General features: G+C 35.1%; 1 protein-coding gene across 10 annotated transcripts in view; it reads left to right on the forward strand.

Moving 5' to 3' along the window:
• The window catches only part of PTBP2 (polypyrimidine tract binding protein 2), a 45,847-nt gene that overhangs the window by 13,332 nt on the left and 10,722 nt on the right, over positions 1-21,793 (forward strand). For 4 of the 10 annotated variants that reach the window (XM_014884747.2, XM_014884755.2, XM_014884764.2 and 1 more), the window contains exons 3-7: positions 697-772; positions 10,843-11,015; positions 11,432-11,575; positions 15,080-15,244; positions 15,321-15,431. In XM_014884747.2, the coding sequence (XP_014740233.1) occupies positions 697-772; positions 10,843-11,015; positions 11,432-11,575; positions 15,080-15,244; positions 15,321-15,431 (669 nt within the window). The remainder of the gene's footprint in view (positions 1-696; positions 773-10,842; positions 11,016-11,431; positions 11,576-15,079; positions 15,245-15,320; positions 15,432-21,793) is intronic. The other 6 variants (XM_088170025.1, XM_088170026.1, XM_088170027.1 and 3 more) reach the window with 2 other exon arrangements.

Raw genomic sequence — 21,793 nt, forward strand, 5'->3', positions numbered from 1 at the left:
TGGGGCATAAAAGAATAAAAGAAACAAGGTGTGAGAAGAAGTGCCTCTTCAGCTGCGTTAAATGCCCGTCTTACCAACAATTTGTGCTAAGGGTTATCTTGTATGGTTTCAATATAAACCCTCCTCTAATTTTTTCAGCCCACTTTTAAGTCATTCATTAATTGATATTTGTCATGTTTTAAGAACTACAAGGAAGATGTAATTCTCTGCCCTAAATTGTGTTTTGCAGAACAAATGGATATCCCCAAAATGAAAACTGATCTATTTTCCTGTGAACATTAAATCTTTTTTTTTTAAATAGGGGTGTTAAAAATGAGCTAAACTCCATATTTCTATTTGCATAGATTTCCCTTGTAGTTTCAGCTAGATATAATAGTTTAATATATGTGTGTATTAAAATATTAAACTTAAATTAATTTAAATGTTACTGAAGTAAAATAAATATATTTAATTCTATTTTAATTTGAAATGCTGGACAAAATTATTGTTCAGCAGTTCTCATTGTGTCCAGAGATGGCTTCATTTCAGTGGTGGGTTAAACAACTGTGCTTAAGCTGCTCTCATTTCAGATTGCCATGTAAATATTCCGCTTTACTTAGATTTCGCATTGTTGCACTTATCTGAAAAGAGGAAGTATCATCTTTAAAAATCACAAAATAGAGGAAAAAAAATCTCTTACTGTCTCTTTCTTTTTAGAGAGGATCTGACGAACTTCTTTCAGGCAGTGTACTCAGTAGCCCGAACTCTAACATGAGCAGCATGGTAGTTACTGGTAAGTGATGCCCTTTCAAAGGAGAACTCTATCATTTATACTTGGACTCATTTCCTGTTTGCAAGGGGAGAACACCAGAACAACAATCTGTTGTGCTACAAAGGGATAAACTGTTGACTTGTGTTAGAATATAGTGACTTTGTATTTCCTACAAACCTTGGATGTCTGAGAAGAATAATCCCACAAAACAACAGGCAATTTTCAGATGTCTGCACACTAAATTGTTGGTGGGTGATGGGATGAAAAATTACAGTTGTCTTGTACCACTGCCTTTAAAGTAAGGAATCTCAACTGCCAGGCAAAGGTAAACAGCCCAATTCCTGTGTGACATCAACTTCTTTACACATGGACATCTGCAAGACTGGATGTTAGAGAAAAGACCACTGTGCCAGTTTCATAATACAGTGTGGACTCAGGAAGAGAGTTCTGCTTCACTGCTAAAGCAGGAGGCTTCACTTTACTCCTTCAGTTTGAGTTTGCAGTGGTAGAATCTCAGAGTATCAGTGCAAAGTCACTGTAGCTGTTCTTGAATCACTTTTCTGGTGGTGCTAGATAGAAAGGTTTTTTCATTATTTGGCACTCAATTAAATGCTTTCTATTGCAGTTGATGCTTCTGTGTTGAATGTGCTTTGAGTTCCCTTGGAAGGCTCATTTCAGAGGTCTTGTTCTTTTTTCTTTTTCTACCACACCATTAATTTTTGTGGGTTTTTTCTCTCTCTTTTTTTTTTTTTCCTTTTGCCTTAGATATATGGAGGAGTTGATTCATGGCATCAGAGGGTCGCTGCACTTTCCAGTCAGTTGCTTGGTTCACTATTCCACTGTGCCTGATTTTCTGTATTCACGGGGTCAGCAGTATAATCACTGACATTCATAGTAGATTCTTTCCAGTTTTATTTATTAGTAAGAGATTGGGATTCAGGGTGCAATTTAATGTTACAGTTAGGGTGCTGTGTTGACAGCTCTTGCCAGAATGGGTAGCTCTGTGCTTTCTCATCCTACATCTTTAGCACAAGCAGAGAAACCTCCAAATCCACATTTCTGCTACACTCTCTTCTATTGGAGTGCTCATACACTTGCAGAATAAGTTAATGTAGCATTAAACTATTCTAAGAAAATAAAGTAATTTTCCTTTGGAGCAACTTATTGATCAGTCATGTGATTGCACAGTTGTAGACACAGTGCAATGTTGAGTGGAGGAGCGTGGCAGCAGAAGAAAACCACTTCCCCTGGCAGTCAAAGGTGCAGAGGTGGTCGTACTTTGGAATAAGTCAGAAATGCAGTGCAGTGCATTCATAGCCATTTTGGAGCCCCAGAGCATTTGTATCTCTTCCCTGTTTTTCTTACTTCCTTCTGGTTCTGAAAGAGATCGCTATTGTTTTCATTTTCTTGATGTCCTCTTCAGTCCTGGATATTAATTAGTGCTTCATCAGTTTGCTTTACTTAAACAAGAAACTAGTATGGAAAGGAGTTGTGCATTAGGTGTGAGCAGTGGACATTAAGATGGCACCAAGCTCTAAATTTTACCAAATTTTCCTTATATCTTTAGTTAAACCTTTAGTTCTAGGAAATTAAATACAACTTAATTTATCAAAGGAAAAAAAAATAAGAATTGCAATTTTGAGGTTTCAGAAGAAGAAATACAGAAGCTTGTCTAAACAGCCCCTGCATAGAAATTTCTAACTTAAAACTTTGGTAAATTAAACAATTTTTTTTTTTTGCTGCAACCAAGGTACAGTAGTGATGGATCTTTCCCAAATTTTCTAGGGCTTAAGGGAATCTGTGATCATTTATTAAGTTCTTTGTAAATGAGACATGCTGTAGGTATCTGCCTATGTAAAACTAGTACTTGTTCTTGCTTTTTCATTCTTAGACTTGGGAAGTGTCACAATATTGTGAGACTTGGCCATTGTTTTCTGGAGAATATGCTCTTGACTGTGGTATTTCCAATATCTGATCCTGTGATATTTTTCTAACTAGATAGCTAGTAGAACAGAAGAAAGAGATGGTTTGTCTTTGTAATCCTCTGAGCCTTTTCTTGGTGAAAGTGTGCACAGTCAAAAAAACAGTGGTCAAGAGCAGTGCCTTATCAGGCCTAAACTTTGGACAAACTCTTGTCAATCCAGCCTCATTTCTTTCTCTTCTATAGAAATATTGACCTAAACCAAAATGCCTAAGCTATCCAAAAAACTACCTTTTCTTGGGAGGGGTTTTGGTGGAACTGAGGGCTGTGTCATTATGGGTATGACTGAAGATTTTTTTCACACGCGCACACACAAAAAAAATTGAAACATCCTACCTTTTTATCATGGGAAAAGTTCTATTAGTGGGTTTTTTGTTTTTTTGTTTGTTTTTTTTTTTTAATTCAGCTGCGATTCAGTGAAAATACTATAGTACTTCAATGCTTTTATGAATACTCTTGCTCTGATCTTCTCTCAAGTGAAAGGCATGAAAGAGGAATGGTTTCTCTGCCCTGTAGGGAGCCTTGCAGATGAATCCTTTCCTATTTTTTTTGTGAAAGAAACTTGTGAAATTGGTGTACAAATGTCTGATATGCATTCTTACTGGTAATTTGAACCACTGGTAATTCTCTAAAAAGGGCTAACATGTTGGAGATGGCTCAGAATCCAAGGCCTGATCCTTGGGCATTTTCTAAACACTTCTGTCATCTGTATCCATCCTCCGGACTGTGTAGGTGACAGCTTGTTACATTAACATTCCCTACAGGTGAGTTATTGTTTTAGGTACTTTGTGTCTTTTGTAAAAGACCTATCTTAAGACTGAAAAAGAGCAGAAATCTAGACTTGGTTTAAGATTAAAAAAGTTAAGACTTTTACTTCTTAATTTTGAACCCTGTTTTGGACAAATTTATTACTGTAATTGTTGAGGAATTTCTTTTCAATTAAGCATTTATATTTAAATATACAAGATTTATTTTTGTTCCTGAGCTAGGTTGGACAGTATGGGAGAACATTATTCTGTAACATTAAGGGAAGGATCCCATCCACTGGATGAGAATTTGTAGCAAGGGAGAGCAGCTTGTAAAGTACAAGAGCAGCAAATATCTAAGCTTTTTTAAGAAGTTCTTTTTTTATGTTACTCATGTAGGGTTCTGACGTTTTCTGATTTCTTTGGAGAGCATAATCTTCTTGTAAAGATCCGTGAGTTAATTTTTTTTGTGTTGGTGCACAATGCCTAGAAAGGCTCTTTAGGTAAGCCAAAATATTATTTGGTAACAGGATTCTGAGAAACCAGAGCTGAAACCAGGATCTTTAAATAAATATTGCTGATTCTGACCTTGCTAATAATTTTGAAGACATTAGTAAGGCAGATTGCAAATTATTGTGCATAAATAATTTTTTTACCTCTCAGTGCTGTGTGTCCAATAAATGCATAGCTGCAGTTGTTTATTCTGCAGATTTTAAATGCAAGAAAAAAAATTCCCTTATCTTCAAAAACTGGAGAAAGTGTTTCCTCTGTAAAGGGGTTACTTTTGCACGGAACTTTGTGGGAGACTTTGCTGTTCAGGATGGACGATTGCTTAATGGAAGTTGTAGGTAGAGATATCTGTATGGAGATGCTCATGCCATGAACTCCATTGCTGAAATCCACACACAAAAAAAGTAAAATTTTTAAGGGATATAGATAAAAAGTGAAAGATACTGTTGAAAGTTTTATGAAAATTGGTTTGTCAAAGACAAGAAGAACTGGCAGGTTTTCTTTTTACAGCTGCCATCAATTTCATTGTTCACATTTGTGTGTTTCAAGTAGATCAGTAGAAACATTCTGAAATAATTTTGCAGTTGAGCTCACCAGACTCCTGGAGCTTTGCATGATACTGTTGATCTCGTTTTTACTTAATTAGCAGGGAATATTAGGAGTGGCTTTGTTAGGTAATTCCTTGTATTAACTGAATACTTAGTTAGCACTGAGGCATACAAGCTAATAATATTTCAAGTGTTGTATTAAACTTGGGCAATAAACGTAGATGTGCCATTTTTGCTAGCACATTAAGTAAAATTGGTTATTAGTTAAAATTAATGATGCCTAAACTTAGATAATTTACTTCTGAAGTTTGCAAATTGATTACAATTAATAATAATTGGAAGGATTTTAAGAAGTGCATTACATGTGATTGGAAAGTATAGTAATTTAATACTGTATATTTTACGTATTTCTACAGATATGCAGATTTAGAAACTTAGAAAAATAAAACATCTCAGGATGGGAGAAGTAAAATGTGGCTATTATTATTAATTTAGGTAATTTCTGTCTGCATCACTATGCCATGGTAACTTCTTATTCTGCTTCAGTTGGATTTCACTCTAGCCTGTGGTATTTTTACTTATTTTTAAGGACTAAACTGAATTGCATTAATTTTAGACTGCAACATTGAACGGCCACTATACCATACTTGTAAATGTGTTGTCATGGTTGCTTAGAAAACTCAGTGCTCAGTGCATTTCGAAACAGGTGCAGCCTGTGTGCAGATGTGCCAATTGAAAGCTGTAGTTAAGTTTTCTTTGTTTCACTGTGTTTGCTTATTTAAGCTCAAAGTCCTCTTAAGCAGTAATTAATGTCTGTAGTGTAAGACAGTTTTAATATTGGTTGGTCAAGATTTTCATATGCACATGGCCTATATCTGTGATAAACAGCAAAAAAACCCTGTTATCAAAAGTGTCATTAACACTGACCATGTAACCTAACCTTCAAGGTTAACAAATTCTGGACTGCAGACAGCTACCTATTCTATGTGCTTTTATTGTATTTTTGAGTCTAGTATCTCCTTTTCTTGTTCTTTCATACATTTTGAATTCCAGATTTTAACTTGAAGTTGAACTTTTGAAGATCTACGTGCTAAAGGGAAGGTCCTGTTTATTTGCTTTTAGGAGCCTGGGAGAGGTCACTGGATCAGACAACAGCTCTCTTCCTACTTTTTATCACTTACATCAGAGTAGGGTACATACAGGAAAACTTTCTTTAAGAAAAGAGCTTTCCAGAAATGAAACCACAGTGGCCTCTATTATGCAATTCGTGACTGTCTGCAGTTTATTGCTGGTTGGTTGAGGCAGATGATTGTGTTCAGTAGCCAGTGCAAGATTTTAATATTTCTGTCTGGTCATAATCCACACCTGTAAACTAGATATCTTCAGTTGTATTGCCTTTCTCTTAGTTGCTTATTTCCTGTCTGGATATGTGTCCTATGTTCTAGTAGCTGATAACATTAGATTACTTATGTTTAGCCAAAGTAAAACAAGAAGTGCTTTCTACAGAGACCAGAACAGCACTGAATAGTAATATTACTATTAAACTTCTTGTCTTTAGTATGTACAAACTGAAAGTTCCTCTTTTTTAGTTTTTTGTTGGTATGTACTGGCAGTTGTGAAACAGTGATTTCTGCAGAAAGGATGTTTATTTATGTGTTATTTCACTATTGTAGAAATGCAGTGTCTTGTGGTAATTTTTACTTTTTTTCCCTTCTTTTCAGGAATTAGTGTGTGAAAACAACTTTATATTTTATCCCTAATTTTTTGCCTGTACCCACATAGTTACGTTTCTGTATTAGGAGATTGTGTGAAAAAAGTTTATTGTACAGAAAAATTATGCATCTAAAATAAAGGTCTCTGAACTCTTAGGTCATATTTACATATTTCTCAGAAAAAAATGCAGACAAAAGCTCCTCTAGGATGCAATTTTATTAAAATACGTTTTCAAAAACAGTTATTACCAGGAAGTAAGCTATTCATTATTTGCTAGGAGTTATGCTGAACTTGAACAGTTTTTCTGCAAAAACTGCTTGGTTGTATTGAATATTCATAGCTTGAAGATTGAATGACTTGGACTTACAATATGCTTTGTGTATACTATAGTTGATTTTGTTGCTTTTTAATATAGGTTCCTACTTCTTTGTTTAATAAAATAAGAGTTTCTAGCTGAAAATGCCAGGACCTGAATTGCTCTGATTATGGCCATTTAAAGACTTTGTCAGCCTGTAAGCATTCAATTTCACCAAGTTGATTTATGCTGAATTGAAGGGAGCTTTGTGCACCAGGGATGTGGCTTATGTATCAATTATGTTTAAATTGTAGTATCCTATTTGGATGTGAGAATAATGTTTTGAACAGCATTAGTTAAGATGAGATCTTGTTTAGAAATAGTTGCCTGATGTCACATGGAAACTGAATTTTTCATCTCCTTGGTGGAGAGATGCAGGGGACTTAGATCAGTGCTATGGTTGTTAGAAAACATGGCTTTTTATGGTAGTCTGATTTTAGTCAGATTTAATGTAACCGTTCCTGTGTTCAGTGGAACTTGACAGTGCAGGGTTAATGGTTGGACTCCATCTTAAAGGTCTTCTCCAACCTAAATGTTTCTATTATTCAGGGCTGGCTTTATATTTTTTTTTAACTATGTATTTGCAGCTATAACTTGATTTGTAAATGAACTAACACTGTGTTTTAGTCATTATCCCAGTGGTTTTTAAAACTTTTTCCCCCAATGTAAATGTTGTAGCCTGCTGTTTTCAGTGTATATTTATATTTGTTAAAGCATTAGCAGCAAGATGTTTGAATTGCATCAGGATCTTCAAGCCTAGTGAAAGCCAAACTACCTAATGAAATAGCTACTTGCAGTAAGTCCCCAGTTAATCAGCAGTTTCAGCAGTAGTTATTAGTCAGCTTGTGGGGTCTCCTCCAACATCCCTCCCCCCTCTTCCCCCCCCCCCCCCCCCCCGTTTTCAGCAATTTTGTTTTAAATGCTGTGTGGGGAAGGATATTTCAGCTTGTTGCTGCTTAGACATAGACTCTATTTTCTACCAAAAGACCACATTGCTCCTCTAGTGCCTTGCTCCCCTTGACTTAGCTTTTAACCTTTATGGACACTGATTCTGCTAATAAAATTTGTTAGACAATGAGATTGTTGTTTTAACAGTAGTTAAATTCACCTTTCAGTGGCTCTGAACAAGTTGTGTTCCTGTGTTGTAAATGTGGTTTTCTATTCCCAAGTGCAATTTAATGATGCGTCTTCAGCTGAGAAGTGCCATTTATAATGACAAATAAGAGACTACAGTTAGAGAGGTTTCATACAGTGCCAGTCTCTCAATAACTCTCCTAAAAGCTAAATTTAATTTATTCCACAAATTCCTTGAAAAGTCCACTTGTGTATGTGCATATTTAGTGTATGATACATACTTCATTACTGGGACAGGAAATTACTGTTAGGTATTGCTGAATGGATAACCAAAACTAGAAAAAGTATATATTCTCTTTGCATTCATCAGCTGACTTGTACATTTCTTCTGTCTTCAAAAGTCCATTGTTAAATCTTTTGGTATAAATTTTACTTTAAGAAGGTGGGCTTCATTTTTTAATGAATGTTACTGGTTCAACTTTCATTGTACAAGAGATGCTTTTGCCAATAAGTAATAAACAGCTTTTGTTGTGGTTACTTGCCCTACTGCTAAAAACTTTTTTTGGGCAATTCCATAGCATTGAGAATGCTTGTGGCCAGTCCCCTCATCCTGTCCCTTCTGCCCCCTGTTTTCTGATTGCCATATGTTCTTTCATGCCTAATTCTGTATTTTTTGTATATATTACTGTAATATATTTATCTGCTTTTTTACATAAATGTTTTTACACAGGTACTTGCCCAAATAACTCTATTTTTATAGTAAGTAAGAAAAAGTTTAAAGTATAGTGTAGTTGAGGCATAAGACAATGTAAAAAATAAAATTGTGTGAGAGGCTTGTATACGTGAATTAACTTAAAGCTCTTAATTGCTGTTTAGGAAAAGAGTAATATATTTAATACAGCAAAATACTTAATTTTAGCTTATTCTTTAAACTTATTGCGTGGAAGTTGAAAAACTGTAAAATGCCAGTATTAGGTAGCAATGCTAACAGATGCAAAATTAATTGGGTAATACAGTAATTACTAAGTTATTGTGTTAAAAAATTATTAAAGGAAGGTTTAATATACATACATGTGAGTTATTATATATTGGCCAGTGATACTTTTACTAGAAATGCTGGGATTACATAAAGCCTAATTTAAATAAGATCTTTAGTGTAGCAAAAAGTAAATTCTTGGACATTATGCTGTGGAAAGGTTAATATGTCAAAATTGTCTGTTGGAAACCACACAAAAGACAAAACAACTCTATCAGCACTGATATGAGCAGTCATGGTGAATATTTTTCTGGTGAGATAAAAAAAGATGTTTCTTTCAGAAAATCCTTTAGTTTGAAAACTTTTTCACATTCTCATTTTTAATTGGTAATGTTTCATATTTTTTGAAACTTGTAATGAATTGAAATTTTTCAGAAAGCTGAAGTATGAAGGACATTGGACGTGTAGTTTCAGTATCACTGTAATTCTTTTATTCTTTGCAAGTTTGCTTTTAATGTTTTGTTTGTAATGCATTGTCCAGGCTATCACACTTTGCCTTGTTTCTTCTGTTCGGGTTTTTTAATTTCTGCAGAGATTTAAATTGAGAACTAGGGAAGGCTATTGGTGATGAGCTTCAGGTGAGAAGTAAAAGTACCTTTTCACAAACTTTGGCTGTCTCTTTGAGATAGTTATAATGTATAATTTTTGAACGGGTGAAATCTGGCTACCTGGAAGCTCAATCTCACCATGTTTGCCAAAACGGTACAGGTTAGAGTCCTGTATAGACTTCAGATCCTAGTTCAGTGTACTTTTCAAATTTTACTCTTTGTTTCACCAAAATTTCTTTCTCTGCAGCAGACCAAAATAAAATACCTGCTATTGCATGGATTCTAGCATTGTCAGTTGGAGGTACTGCTAGCTGAGTTTTGACTAGTCTTGAATGTTAGGTTTTTGTTGTTAAGGTAGAAAACTATATTCTTCTGTTCAAGAACTTTTTAAAAGCTTAGTCATGGAAATTTTTTTTGGAAGAGGGTTGTTGGTGGTGCAGGGTGTGGGTATGGAGTTACTGCATGATGTCTCTCTAAGGCATTCTGTTTTTAACTAGTAGTGTATTTCAAATGTTATATTTAGGTAAATCTAAATATCTTGCTATTTTGGTAGAAGAAAGGGAAGTCTTATCACTTGTTTCACTAATATCTAAATGCATGGTGATTTCCAGCGCTGATTAATTCATTAATATCATATCTTATGACAGTGTTGTTCTTTAGCTCTTGGCTCTAATGTTTACTCCACTGACATATTTTGAAACAAAGTAAATAGTTTTTTCTGACCTTCTTTCAAAATCGAGGTTTCTTCCATCCAACTGGTTAGTTAGCTGCATATGAAGCAAAAGGAGCTCAAGTTGGAATTTTGCTGTAATTCTTTACAAGAATTCTGGAGAATATTCTAAATAGTCTTTCTGGTGTTTTGTACATTGATGCTAATGCTTCCCTGATTTTATTAGGGAAATTTATCTGGATCTTCCCCCAGCCCCATCTGTGTTGGCTGTATCGTGCTTATTAGTTGTTTTTTCCTTTTCTATGAGTGAACTCATAGTTTGCAATGGACATTTTTCTACTTTGTCCTTAAATTGTTGGTTCCATCAGCCCTTTGTGATGTCGGTGCTCTGGGTCATCCCCTTTCCCCACTCTGATCTTTCCCAGCATTAATGACACTTCCTGTCTTGCTTTGTTACTTTTCTACTTTTTGTGTTCAGTTCTTGGTGCAAGCAGTTCTTAAAAAATCTTTGGGATCTATTAATGGTTCACCACCATTTTATTTCTTTCAAAAAAACTCTGGGTAGCCAGTAACTGTTTTTACTTTAATGTATGTTGGAGTTGTCATGTGAGCCCTTGTAAGACATACTTAATGTGTTATTCCATGTTATTATATGAGATGCTTCACTGAAAGTGAGGTGTAAAGGATTTTCTGTGGTCTTTGTGAGAGGACTAAGTCTTGAATAGTCCACCTTTCATGAAACTACCATTTTTATCTGCAGAATTTGTTCTGAACCCTTGAATTTGACTTAAACCAAACAAGGAGATGGCTCACTTAAAATTAATTTCATGTTTATAATTCAAAGCATTATTTAATAATGCATTAATAATATCAGTAAACTTTTCAAATAGAGTCTGAATATGTCTTTCAGCCAATGGTAATGACAACAAGAAATTCAAAGGTGATGATAAAATGGATGGGGCTCCTTCTCGTGTTCTTCATATCAGGAAATTGCCTGGGGAAGTGACAGAAACAGAAGTAATTGCTTTAGGTTTGCCTTTTGGTAAAGTAACCAACATCCTGATGCTGAAAGGGAAAAACCAGGTAATTTGTTGCTTTCCATTTTTTAATATGTTTACTGTCTGATTTCAAAATATATTGTTAAACTGTTATTGAAGTAAGTCATAAAGCAGTAAGTATTAAAGAAAAAAGAGCTTTTATTCCTTTATTTTTTTAATGAATTTACGCTATCTTTTAGTAGATTTATTGGGGAAATGGGATGGTTGGCAGCTACGTAAAGGAAAAAGTTAGCTGGAAGATAAATATTTATTCTTACATCTTCACAGATGAATTTTTGGAGATGGAGTAGCTTAGCAAATAAAGTTGGTATGTGTAGAGTGACATTTTCTAGAGACTGATATTTGTTAAAATATGTTATCAAACCCTTTCTTTTCTTATGTATGGCTAATATGAAGATTACCTGCTTTGTAAATACTGAAAATGACCTCTTTTAATTTCAGGCATTTTTGGAACTTGCCACAGAAGAAGCAGCTGTCACTATGGTTAATTACTACTCTGCTGTGACACCTCATCTTCGTAACCAACCCATTTATATCCAGTATTCCAATCACAAAGAACTAAAGACTGATAACACACTTAACCAGGTATATTTACTGTTCAGTAGTATTACAAATGCAGACAGTAGAAGATGAGGCATGGCATATGTTCTTGGCTCATGTGCCATATGTTTGAATTATTTGTTTTGTCCACATTCTAACACTCCTGTAGTCTTACCCATGATTGTTCCATTTTGTGACACTGAAAGGGATTTGCCTTCTCCATGATCTTTCCATTATGATAAATTTTCTTAATATTTCCTTAAATCAAAAAGCAAAGGTTCTGAAGTGTTTTTAATAGTTATTTAAATGTTCTAAATAATTTTAAAGTTTTTGTCTTAGTTTATAGTGTAGGATGGTAGATTAACTTTGTTGTTCTGACACCTGAGATTGCAGTGCCAATTTGAATTCCCCTAGTGGTAATGGCTAATGGCAATGCCTAAGTTTCAGTGCTTTGGTTGATCACTCCAGTAGCACTGGTAACCTCAGCTTGTGATCTGCTTCTTCTGGAGAGTAATACCATAATGATCACTCTAGAGGCAAATGTACTTAATAACAAAACACCATTTTGCTCTCCATTTTGATCTTGCCTCTCCAGGACCTATTTCACAATAAATGCAGATACATATGTCTGTTTAAAGTAGAATAGAAGAATTAGCAAAAGTAATGTGGTGACCAATTCGTGCAAACTATAGAGAGATAAGAGACTCAAACCTACCAGAAGTCTGATGGTTATTTTCAGATCAATTTCTTACACTGCATTTTTGATGATACAAAAAGCAGTGTAAATGCCAAATTAGTTTCTATTTATTGTATCATCTATTAGGACATGTAAATAGTAAGGTTATGGCTGTTGCCTTTGAAAGCAATTTCAGGGTAATATATTGAAAGACATTTTGGTTCAGATCAAGTATAGTGTTGATTTTCCTGTTGGTCTTTCTAAATAGTCTCATTCCTTAGAATACTTTGATTTTTTTCTTTTAACATAGATTCCCCACACTCCCAAATGTCAGTTACAAAGAAAAGTAAACATCTTAATTTACCTTTGATAGAGTAGGGGATGAATTCTGTCTTCACTTACAGTGGAAAGACATACTACTTCAAGAAGTGTTGTCTTATGTTGTCCTCTGTTTTCTCTGCTGATATTCATCTGGGGCTTTACAAGTTCACCTTTTCAACCTGTAAGATGTGCTGACTTTTCAGCAGCTTTTATGCCACCATGCATATTGCTACCTCATCTCAACCTATATTCCAAGTCTTCCAGAACTTAAATTAAAGTTTAATTTAGAGCCAAATAATAGAAATAGTTACTTGGCAGTAAGCATTCTGTAACTAGTATCACGTGAAGCATTCTATAAAACAGAGATGGTTGGACATTCTGTTTTCTGTAAGAAAAAATAAAGGTAGTGCAGATATTGCTTGTAGTCTGACTTTTTTTTTGGAAACTCAGTACTTAGCTTTCAAATCAGATTTAAATTTTTTCTCATCAACCAAGATGAATTTGAAATTATCTTTTTCTGGATGTTCAGGCAGGAAGATGTGAAGATGATGGAATGTTAGTATGTATAACTGAAAAGATAGAATAAAATTTGGAAAAAATGTGCAAGTTAAAAAAAGACAGGAAAAAAATTATTTAACCAAGGGGTACTTTAAACAACCAGGCTTTGAAAGGTTCCATTAAGCTGTGTCATTCTGAACTACTCCATGATAGTAGCTTCAGAGATTATTTTTACTTATATGCTCAGAATGAGCTGGTTCTGAATAAACAGTTTGGAAAGGCACTATTTTTAATTTTCATTTCAGTTTTATAATTTTATGAAAATTCTTTTCCTGTGAGACATCAGAATATGGAGAGGAGCATTTAAACTCTGATATACAACAAGTATCTCTTACTTTTAGTGCATTATCAAGACACAGGAGAATTGAGAATAGAATGACCTCTAACTCTGCTTCTTTTTAATCATTAGCCTGTCATAAATGCATGGGTTTATTCCTTCTGCACAGACACTGCAACATTTAGAAATAAATGTACTTTGGGTGGTGTATCTGATCTTTTGAAGTTAGTTTCAATTTTTCAAAAATAAGAAAAAAGTGTTACATACTACTTAAATGTCTTCAAATTGGCTACTTATATATGATTCTAGATGTTATTTTGAACTTGTTTGACAAAATACCCATAAGAATTTTAATATTTACCATTAATTTTAGTAGAATGAAATACGATGTATAAGTATAGATAGATAATGTTTACAAGGGTCATATGTTAAAATGTTATATGTTAAAAATGACTTCACGAGTTGTAGTTCATTGGATTATACAGTTTAAACTTTTCCAGTCACTGTAAGGACTGATATTTAATTGATATGTGCTTATAGAATGAGTAGGAAATAATTCTACGACTCAGCCAAGTATCTGGCCATTTTGAAAGTTGTGTGTTTCATACCTTAGGGAAAAGAAGTGTAATCAAAAGACATTTTTACACAGTTACAGTAATTAACGTTAAATGTAGAGGTAAATTTTATTTTCCCAACTGGTGTTCACCAGGTCTTTTTTTTCTTTCCCCTCACTTTCCTTATTCATTGATTTGTTTCAATATGAGGAGTATCATGTAAGTTGTGAGACATGAAATTGTGTAGTATCACTAATACCTTTAAAATACACAGTATGCATTAATATAATGGTTATTATTTTTACCTGGCATGCTCACTTGTCTCTCTTGTTTTGTATTGTTTTGCTTCATCAGGCGACTGTAATGAAAGTATTAAATGGAATCCCTTTTTTCTGCACTTTTTCTTTCTCAGAAAAACACATTAATATCTCTGATACTGTCATTATTGGCAGTGGAAGTAGTTACATAGATGTGTGTTTTTGTGGTATCATCATGTGGTTACTTTTGAATTTCTAAAATCCTGTTTGTGTTTAAAAACAGAAAACCCCATATATGGAGAGGATTTTGTCTTTCTTTTCATAAAAGAGGGCGGATAACAGACACCAGTTTGTTTACCTCTCTGGATGCTACTTGCTGACATTTGTTAGTCTTGTGTATTATTTCATTGTGTTAAAATTGAGAAGTTTGGAGGTGCTAGTTTAGAATTTTCCCTTCCTGCTAGAGCCTTGTACATAATTAAAATGGCAGTCTTTTGAATGTAACATAAGTACCTCTGCTTTCTGTAGGGTTGGGGTTTTTCCTTGTTTGGTTTGTGTAGTTTTATTTCCTGTAAAGGAAAGAATCTTGAAACCTACAAAATCCTCACTTTCTTTATCCTTACTAGTAGAAAAATAAGCTTTCTGCTAGAAAGATTGATATTGGTGCTGTTTGAAGCCCCTCCTTAATGTGACATAAGGATTAATTGATATTTTCATTTTTGTTGGCTCTTCTCACAGAGTCAGACTGCATTGCACTTAACATTGTGTCATGTCTGTAGCTCTGAGCTTTAAATAATTGGACTATTTTGTGTTTCTGGAGTTAACTCTATTAATATTTGTAATTAATTTCAAGCTATTATCTTGAAACATTAAGAAAATCTCTCTTCTGTCATGTTTTTTTTAAAGCGCGCCCAAGCAGTTCTTCAGGCAGTGACGGCTGTGCAGGCATCAAACGCTCCCATTAGTGGGACCACTGTCAGTGAGAGTGCAGTGACTCCAGCTCAGAGTCCAGTGCTCAGAATAATTATTGACAACATGTACTATCCAGTAACCCTGGATGTTCTTCATCAGGTAAGTCAGATTTCACTTCAGCTTGAGCTGTGACTGGGAGAAACAGATGTGTAAAACTCTACAATGTTTTTGGCAGATATTCTCTAAATTTGGTGCTGTATTGAAGATAATCACATTCACAAAGAATAATCAGTTTCAAGCTTTACTGCAGTTTGGTGATCCAGTAAACGCACAGCAAGCAAAACAAGTAAGTACAGTTCTCTTCTAAGGCTAGAGATCTTCCTGTACACTCAACATTTGTAAAATGTTGATCTAACAGAGTACTTACCATAACAATGTGTCATACTCCTCCACCACGTGAGGGAATTTTCTGAGATAAAAAAGGGTGAAAGTTGTTATATAATATGTTGTTATACCACGTGAAGTCAGTGTTTAATGTTTATGGATAATGTGTCTAAACTATTTTAGACATCTGTATGAACAAATAAGACTGCACAGAGATGAAATAATATGCAAGACTGCAGTAGTAAAAATGTCAGCCAGAAGTAAGACTGTAGGATATCATGGCAATGCATAATTAATTCACTGTAAGCAGCAAATTTAGTAATCCTCTTGGATTGTTGTTGGCAGTACTTTTAAGCATCCGTACAAAAATGTGATTTGTGGATTAGTTACAGATTTGTGAAAGTATTTAGTTACAGTATCCTAAAAAAAAAAAAATCTAAACTTATTTGTAACCATAAAAGCAGAAGAGAGAGTGCAATTTACTCATATGACCAGACTGTGAAGAAGCTTTGCAGCAGTGATGGGTGAGCAGGATCTTGCTTTTGTTTTATAGGAAACTCTCCTATCCTGGGTAGGAGAGGCAAGAACAGGTAACTGGTTATATTATTATTATTATAGCAGGAGAGAGCCTATGGATAAATTATGGCAAAGATCAACAGCATGTCATCTAGACCAGATGGTTTGAATTAATTGAATGGGATATGTTCACATTTGTGGCAGTAGCAAAGTTGAACCAAAAGGGAAGGTGAGATTTTTATTATTATTATAATTTTTAAGAGATAAATGGAGTTAATTTATACTTTCAAACCTTCACATACAGTCTGAGTTTGAGGAAGGCTGATTAAAATTGATGTGCTGGTTAAGTGTTGCTTGGCAGCATAGAAAGTGCTTATTGCCTGTAGATGACAGACTAGCTGAGAACTTCACAAAAGTGAAAAGCTCACACCTCAGGCTAAGTTGGCAAATTTTCCTCTTAGTAGAGGAAAGACAAAAATGGGCTTAATTTTCTGTTGTAAAGAATGAGGACTGTATTGAAATAAAGACTTTAAGTGGTGGAGGGTGGTCATTTTTGTCTGTATCACCAAATGAAATACTGGGCATTGAGTAAAGAACTGTGAGATGGTCGAGACAGGGAATCACAAAAAATTAAACATGTTTTCAAAAAGCAGAGTGTAAGTTTTCATGCTATTGAGGAAAACGAGAGAAGAGACAATTTGCAGCTTGATTTATGGTGGTCCAGTTTACGATAATCTACTCCTGAAAAGCAGTCTGGAAATACTTGTCGATCTGGAACACCATTTAAATTAGGGATGTCCTTTTCAGAGTTGAAACAATATGAAATATTATATTATGCCTTAGAGTAGAGAGAGATGCAGATATATCACTGTACTACATAAGAATTTGTATAGATGGGATGGACCTTGCAGGTTTGAAATAGTGGTACAGAAGCTAGATTGTAACCTACAAGTTCTGCAGAAACCAACTGTAGACATTTAGATTTCTATTTGAAATATTTGATAAATAGTTGGATGCTATATGTGTTTGTTACACAAGGTTGCTTGTTTGAAAGCCAATTTTCAGTAGTAGATGTTACTGCTAATTTTAAAGTGCTTTTCTGATGCAGAGTATGACATGAAGTGTTAAATCTTTTGACCTCGTTTTTTGAGTCATGTATATTATCAGGAAATTTAATGACATCTGCAAAATGGACTGTAGTGATATGTAAATTATCAGTGTAATTCTAGGAATAGATGATAAAGAAGTTAAAAATGAAAGGATGAGGTTTGTAAAAATGTGAAAGGAATCTAAGAATCTCTTGCTGTTGTTGACTTCAGACAAACTGATACCAGCATGTGGGACTCTATTGTTCTTAAAAGAACCCAGCATGCATTTGTTTCTCCAGTTTTGCATGTTTTGATTAGTGTGCCTGTTCACTTGTAGTAGCTTGTGTGTGAATGACTAAACTTCATTGAATAAAAAGGCCTCCTTATTGTCACTGTCAGAGTGATATTGGGGCCTTACTGTTAAATTGAAATGGTCTTAGGTTTATAGTTTCATATTTTAACCAATTGACAAAATGGTAACGGCTGCTATCATTAAAGGATGCTAAATTGGAAGGAAGGTTTGATTCCCCCACTATCCTCACAAACTAAATAGAGTAAATTACAGTTCTTATGGTTAAGCCACTGTAATAAAACATGAAGTGCTACCAGAAGAAAAATACCTAAAGGAAAGAAGCAGTCAGGTGATAGGGAAAAAAAAAAACCCTTCAGTTTAAATACATCTGGAACTAGAAGAAAGATGATGTGGTGGCTACAACTAAGTTGCATGGAATTCAAGATCAAACACATGGTAAAGGAGTAAAGTTTTCAATTTGTTTTCCGTCCAAGTTACTGTAGAAGATAATGGGGAAATTTCATTTTCCGGTGGCCCTCTTCACAGGAAATTAGAATGTGGGCTTAATAGAAATTGAAGACTTATTAGGGAAGTTAAAGAGCAGTTTGAAAAACTCAAGTGATATAAGTACCAAGGAGAGATGCTATGCATTTGAAGGTTCTGAGAAAACAGTGGCACTGACAACAATGTGCAGCACGAAGCCTCTAGCCCTATGGGATCTCTTTCTGTGATTTGAATGAGCAACTAGTGAAAACCTCATTCCTGCTCTGCTTGTTTTGTAAGAAACTAATTTCCTGAAAAAGCAGGTAGTGGCTCCACCTATACTTGTTCACCCTCAGGCTGGGTCATTATAGGTTCCTTGGGTGAAGACTGGGAACTTCAGGTTCCACATAATGCAACAGTTCTAGCCATGGGTGGAGAATGTAACTGAGAATGGGCAAGAGTAAAGCACATCAAACTGCTGTACTTCTGCTAATGAAGGTTTTGTGTAGAGATGTCTGTATGTATATGGAGATATTCTAAGCATTAGAAATAGCCCATTTTCCTTGTAAATGATGGATACTCTTAGCATAAGCAGCAGACTTAAATATTTGAGCACCAGCAGTTTGGTATACCATAGAAAAATGAAAGTGCTAGGGTTTCTGTCTGAGAGGCTGGCTAATTCGGAGCGTTGCCTTTGTGCAAATGTACTGGAAGTATTCTTGCCAAATCAAGGATATTAATAGTTATTAATGACTCATCTATAGACAATTAACTGAGGCTCATATGTAGTGGTCAGTCATCTTGACCCAGCACGGGTTAAAAATATCACTGGAGGTTCTGTTAGAGTTGGCCAATTGATCCTTCCTTGGCCCACAAGTGATTCAGAGATTCCAGTGAGGTTTGACTGCACATCATCTTTCCAGTTGTTTTGACTCACAATTTCAGGGTAGCTCTGTGCTGATAGAAGTCTGCAAAAGATCTCTGCTAATCTACATTGCCCTAAGATATGTAATAGGAACTTCAGTCATTGCAGAATGGAAGAAAAGATATCTCCAGATATGATACTGAGCTGCAGGCTATTATCCACTAGTATTGTATTAGGCTTTTATGGGCATCTTTAGTTCTAAGGAGCACAGTTTATGCTCAGAAATTATAAGTAGCGTTCAGGTAAACAGGAGAGTGCTGGATTGCATTGTATCAGAAAGCCCAGGAAGTGCAGCAGCAGGTCTTTTGTGCATAAAATATGTTAATTTTTGAGAATGGAATGTATTTGCATACACATTTTAGCCACAGAAAGTCCTTGTATCTAAGACACTTGTCTCAAAAGAAATTATTTTCATTCAGATGCATATCTGTAGAATGCACTTGGGACACATCTCTCCCAAGAGATACTTACCATATGACCTTCAGTTACACTGAGGTACGTATTTGAGCTGGAGTATGTTTTGTAAGTGTTGCTTCCTTGGGTTTGGAGTTTTTTAATGCCTTTAGCTCTTACGCCCTTCTAAAATCTTGGTTTTAGTTTTTTGGGTTTGCTGACACAGGCAAGATGAAGAATGGTACTCATATTTATAGGAGGTCTCATGATTCTTGATCTCCTTGGTTTGGCCCATGTATGGTGTGGTATGGTATCACATGTGAAATAAATACTTGAAAGAAGTTTCTTAGCAGTTACTAGAGTTTTTGGAGATGATGTTTGTATGTACATTCACTAGCAGTGAATGGCTGGTGTCATTTTTTTCAGGATGTCTGAGAGGAATAGTGTTTGAGGATTTGCTGTACATTCTTTACTTGCTGTGCAAGTAAGAGCTCTGGACAGAAATTCACTTTTGTGACTTTAGATGAGAACAATCTGGAAAAAAGTGCGGGTTGCTGAGACTCTTGCATTGTTACAGGTGTATGATGCTGCTGATAGAGATGGTTGGGGTGAGGGTTTATTTTGGTTCTGGTACTTGAATCCTTTCCTAAAGTTTGACTGCAGTGCTTATTAAGAGTGCATCTCCTTCGTTTCTGGTTCAGGATGTTCTTTCAGCCCATTTGTCTCCCATCTACAAGAGATTTCTCTTGTGCAGTACCTTTTATATGTACTTTTGGTCACTTTGATTTTGGCAGAAAGAGGAACTTTTGCTGTTTCAGTAGTAGTTTTAGTTACTTATATAACTCCATTTAAACATTGGCTACTGTAGAAACTACAAACACATATCTTGGTTTGCTACTTTAAGTCTAAAATATTTCCATCAACATAGCAGCTTTCTGCAAGCCACAAGTCAGTATTTCTACAGACTCCACACGGAGGTAAAGTATGTCACTTGGTGGGTTCTGTGATTTGGACAAAGCTAAGTTATGCAGCATTTCAGTCTTGTTTTCTTCATTATGGAATGGGTGTTTCCCTGCTGGGCAGTGGCATTGTATTTGACAGTAAGTAAACTCTGGTTGGATAATTTGGACTTTCCTCTAATCCATATCTTAGTGGATTTTAGAAGGTAGACAGTCTTCTAAAAGTGATGGCAGATTCTTAATATAAAATTTTTTAGGTGCAAGTGTTCAAATGATACTCTTTTCCCAAATACCAACAGGAGTCTTGAGTTCTGCTTTGTCACCATGTATAAAAGAGCTAGCAAACGGTGGATGCTGTAATGGTGGTACCCACCACCACCCCAACAATACAGAATTAATTAATTAAGTTTGTGTTCTATGCATATGGATAGTAAATTTTGCTTTTGCAGTATTTTATAAAGCATTTTGAAGCGGAATTTCAAGCATAGGAGGTTCTCTGTAATTGCTGTTTGTTGATACAATGCTTAGATTTTCCAGTTTCTATAGGTTTTTTTTGTTCTATATGTAGAACTTCCAAGCTATGGCAAAATAATTATATTGACTTACATATTCTTTTACATTGACTGCTAATGGTGGTAGTTGTTTCATGAGCCCTGGAGGTGTCAGCTGTGATAATACCTTTTGTGGGGACTGCCTTGCTGGCCCAGGCCTAGCAGAGAGGTGTCTGCAAGATGTTCAGTTTCCAGATGCATCACTGTATGGAAATAGCAGGCACACAGCGTGTGTGCAGTGCTTAGCTCAAAACAGTGAGCCCTACCAGAACCTGAATGTTTTGGCAATTGCAATGCAAGAGCTAGCTCAGGTCCAGAAGTAGTACATTCAGTCTAAAATTTCAGTCCCACCATTGAAATAAAAGATTTGATTTGTGTATTTGAAAATTTTCTTTAATTCTTTAATTTTTTCCCAGTATATATATATATATATATATATATATATATATATATATATATGATGGCTTTATATTTAACATAATGACTTGATTGAGTGCTAATTTTTAAGATGACCTGCATCTTCACTTCCTAGCATTCCCTAAGAATTGAACTGCCTTTGTTACAGAAGTTTCCATATTTTTAAGTCTCTCATATCTAACTGGTAGTGCTTCTAGTAAAAGGAAGATATGCCCAAAATGTAAATGGACTTAAATCCAGGTATTGACTTGCCTGGTGGATAAAGGAGATGCAGGAAATATATATGTGTATATATGCTGGATGTTTTTAAAGTGTGTTCATAGACTACTACGTGTCATGTTAATAGGCATTCTCAGAAGTACCAATTAATTGTGAAAATGGGATTTCTAAAAAAGAGTATTAGTAACATCAGGTTAGCAGTTGAAGTTGGTTTCCTCTCAGTTTTGGCACCAAACCTTTAAGGGGAGAAGGAAAGCATGCAGGAATAATGTATATATTATGCCTTAACAGATGGCTGTCTAGATTTTTTTCCCCCTCAGTTGATGTGCCGTGTAAGATTCTTGATTGTTTTTTTCTTTCAGAAATATATTTGGCATTATGTCTGAATTTAAGCTGTGCTATAGAATGCAGATTAATTAGCTGTATTCAAGAGACAAAATTTAATTTTGACAGTGTTAAAGTGTTCCTGCCACTTTGGTGC

This window comes from Sturnus vulgaris, chromosome 9 (assembly GCF_052056855.1).
Source record: "Sturnus vulgaris isolate bStuVul1 chromosome 9, bStuVul1.hap1, whole genome shotgun sequence".
Lineage (NCBI taxonomy): Eukaryota > Metazoa > Chordata > Aves > Passeriformes > Sturnidae > Sturnus > Sturnus vulgaris.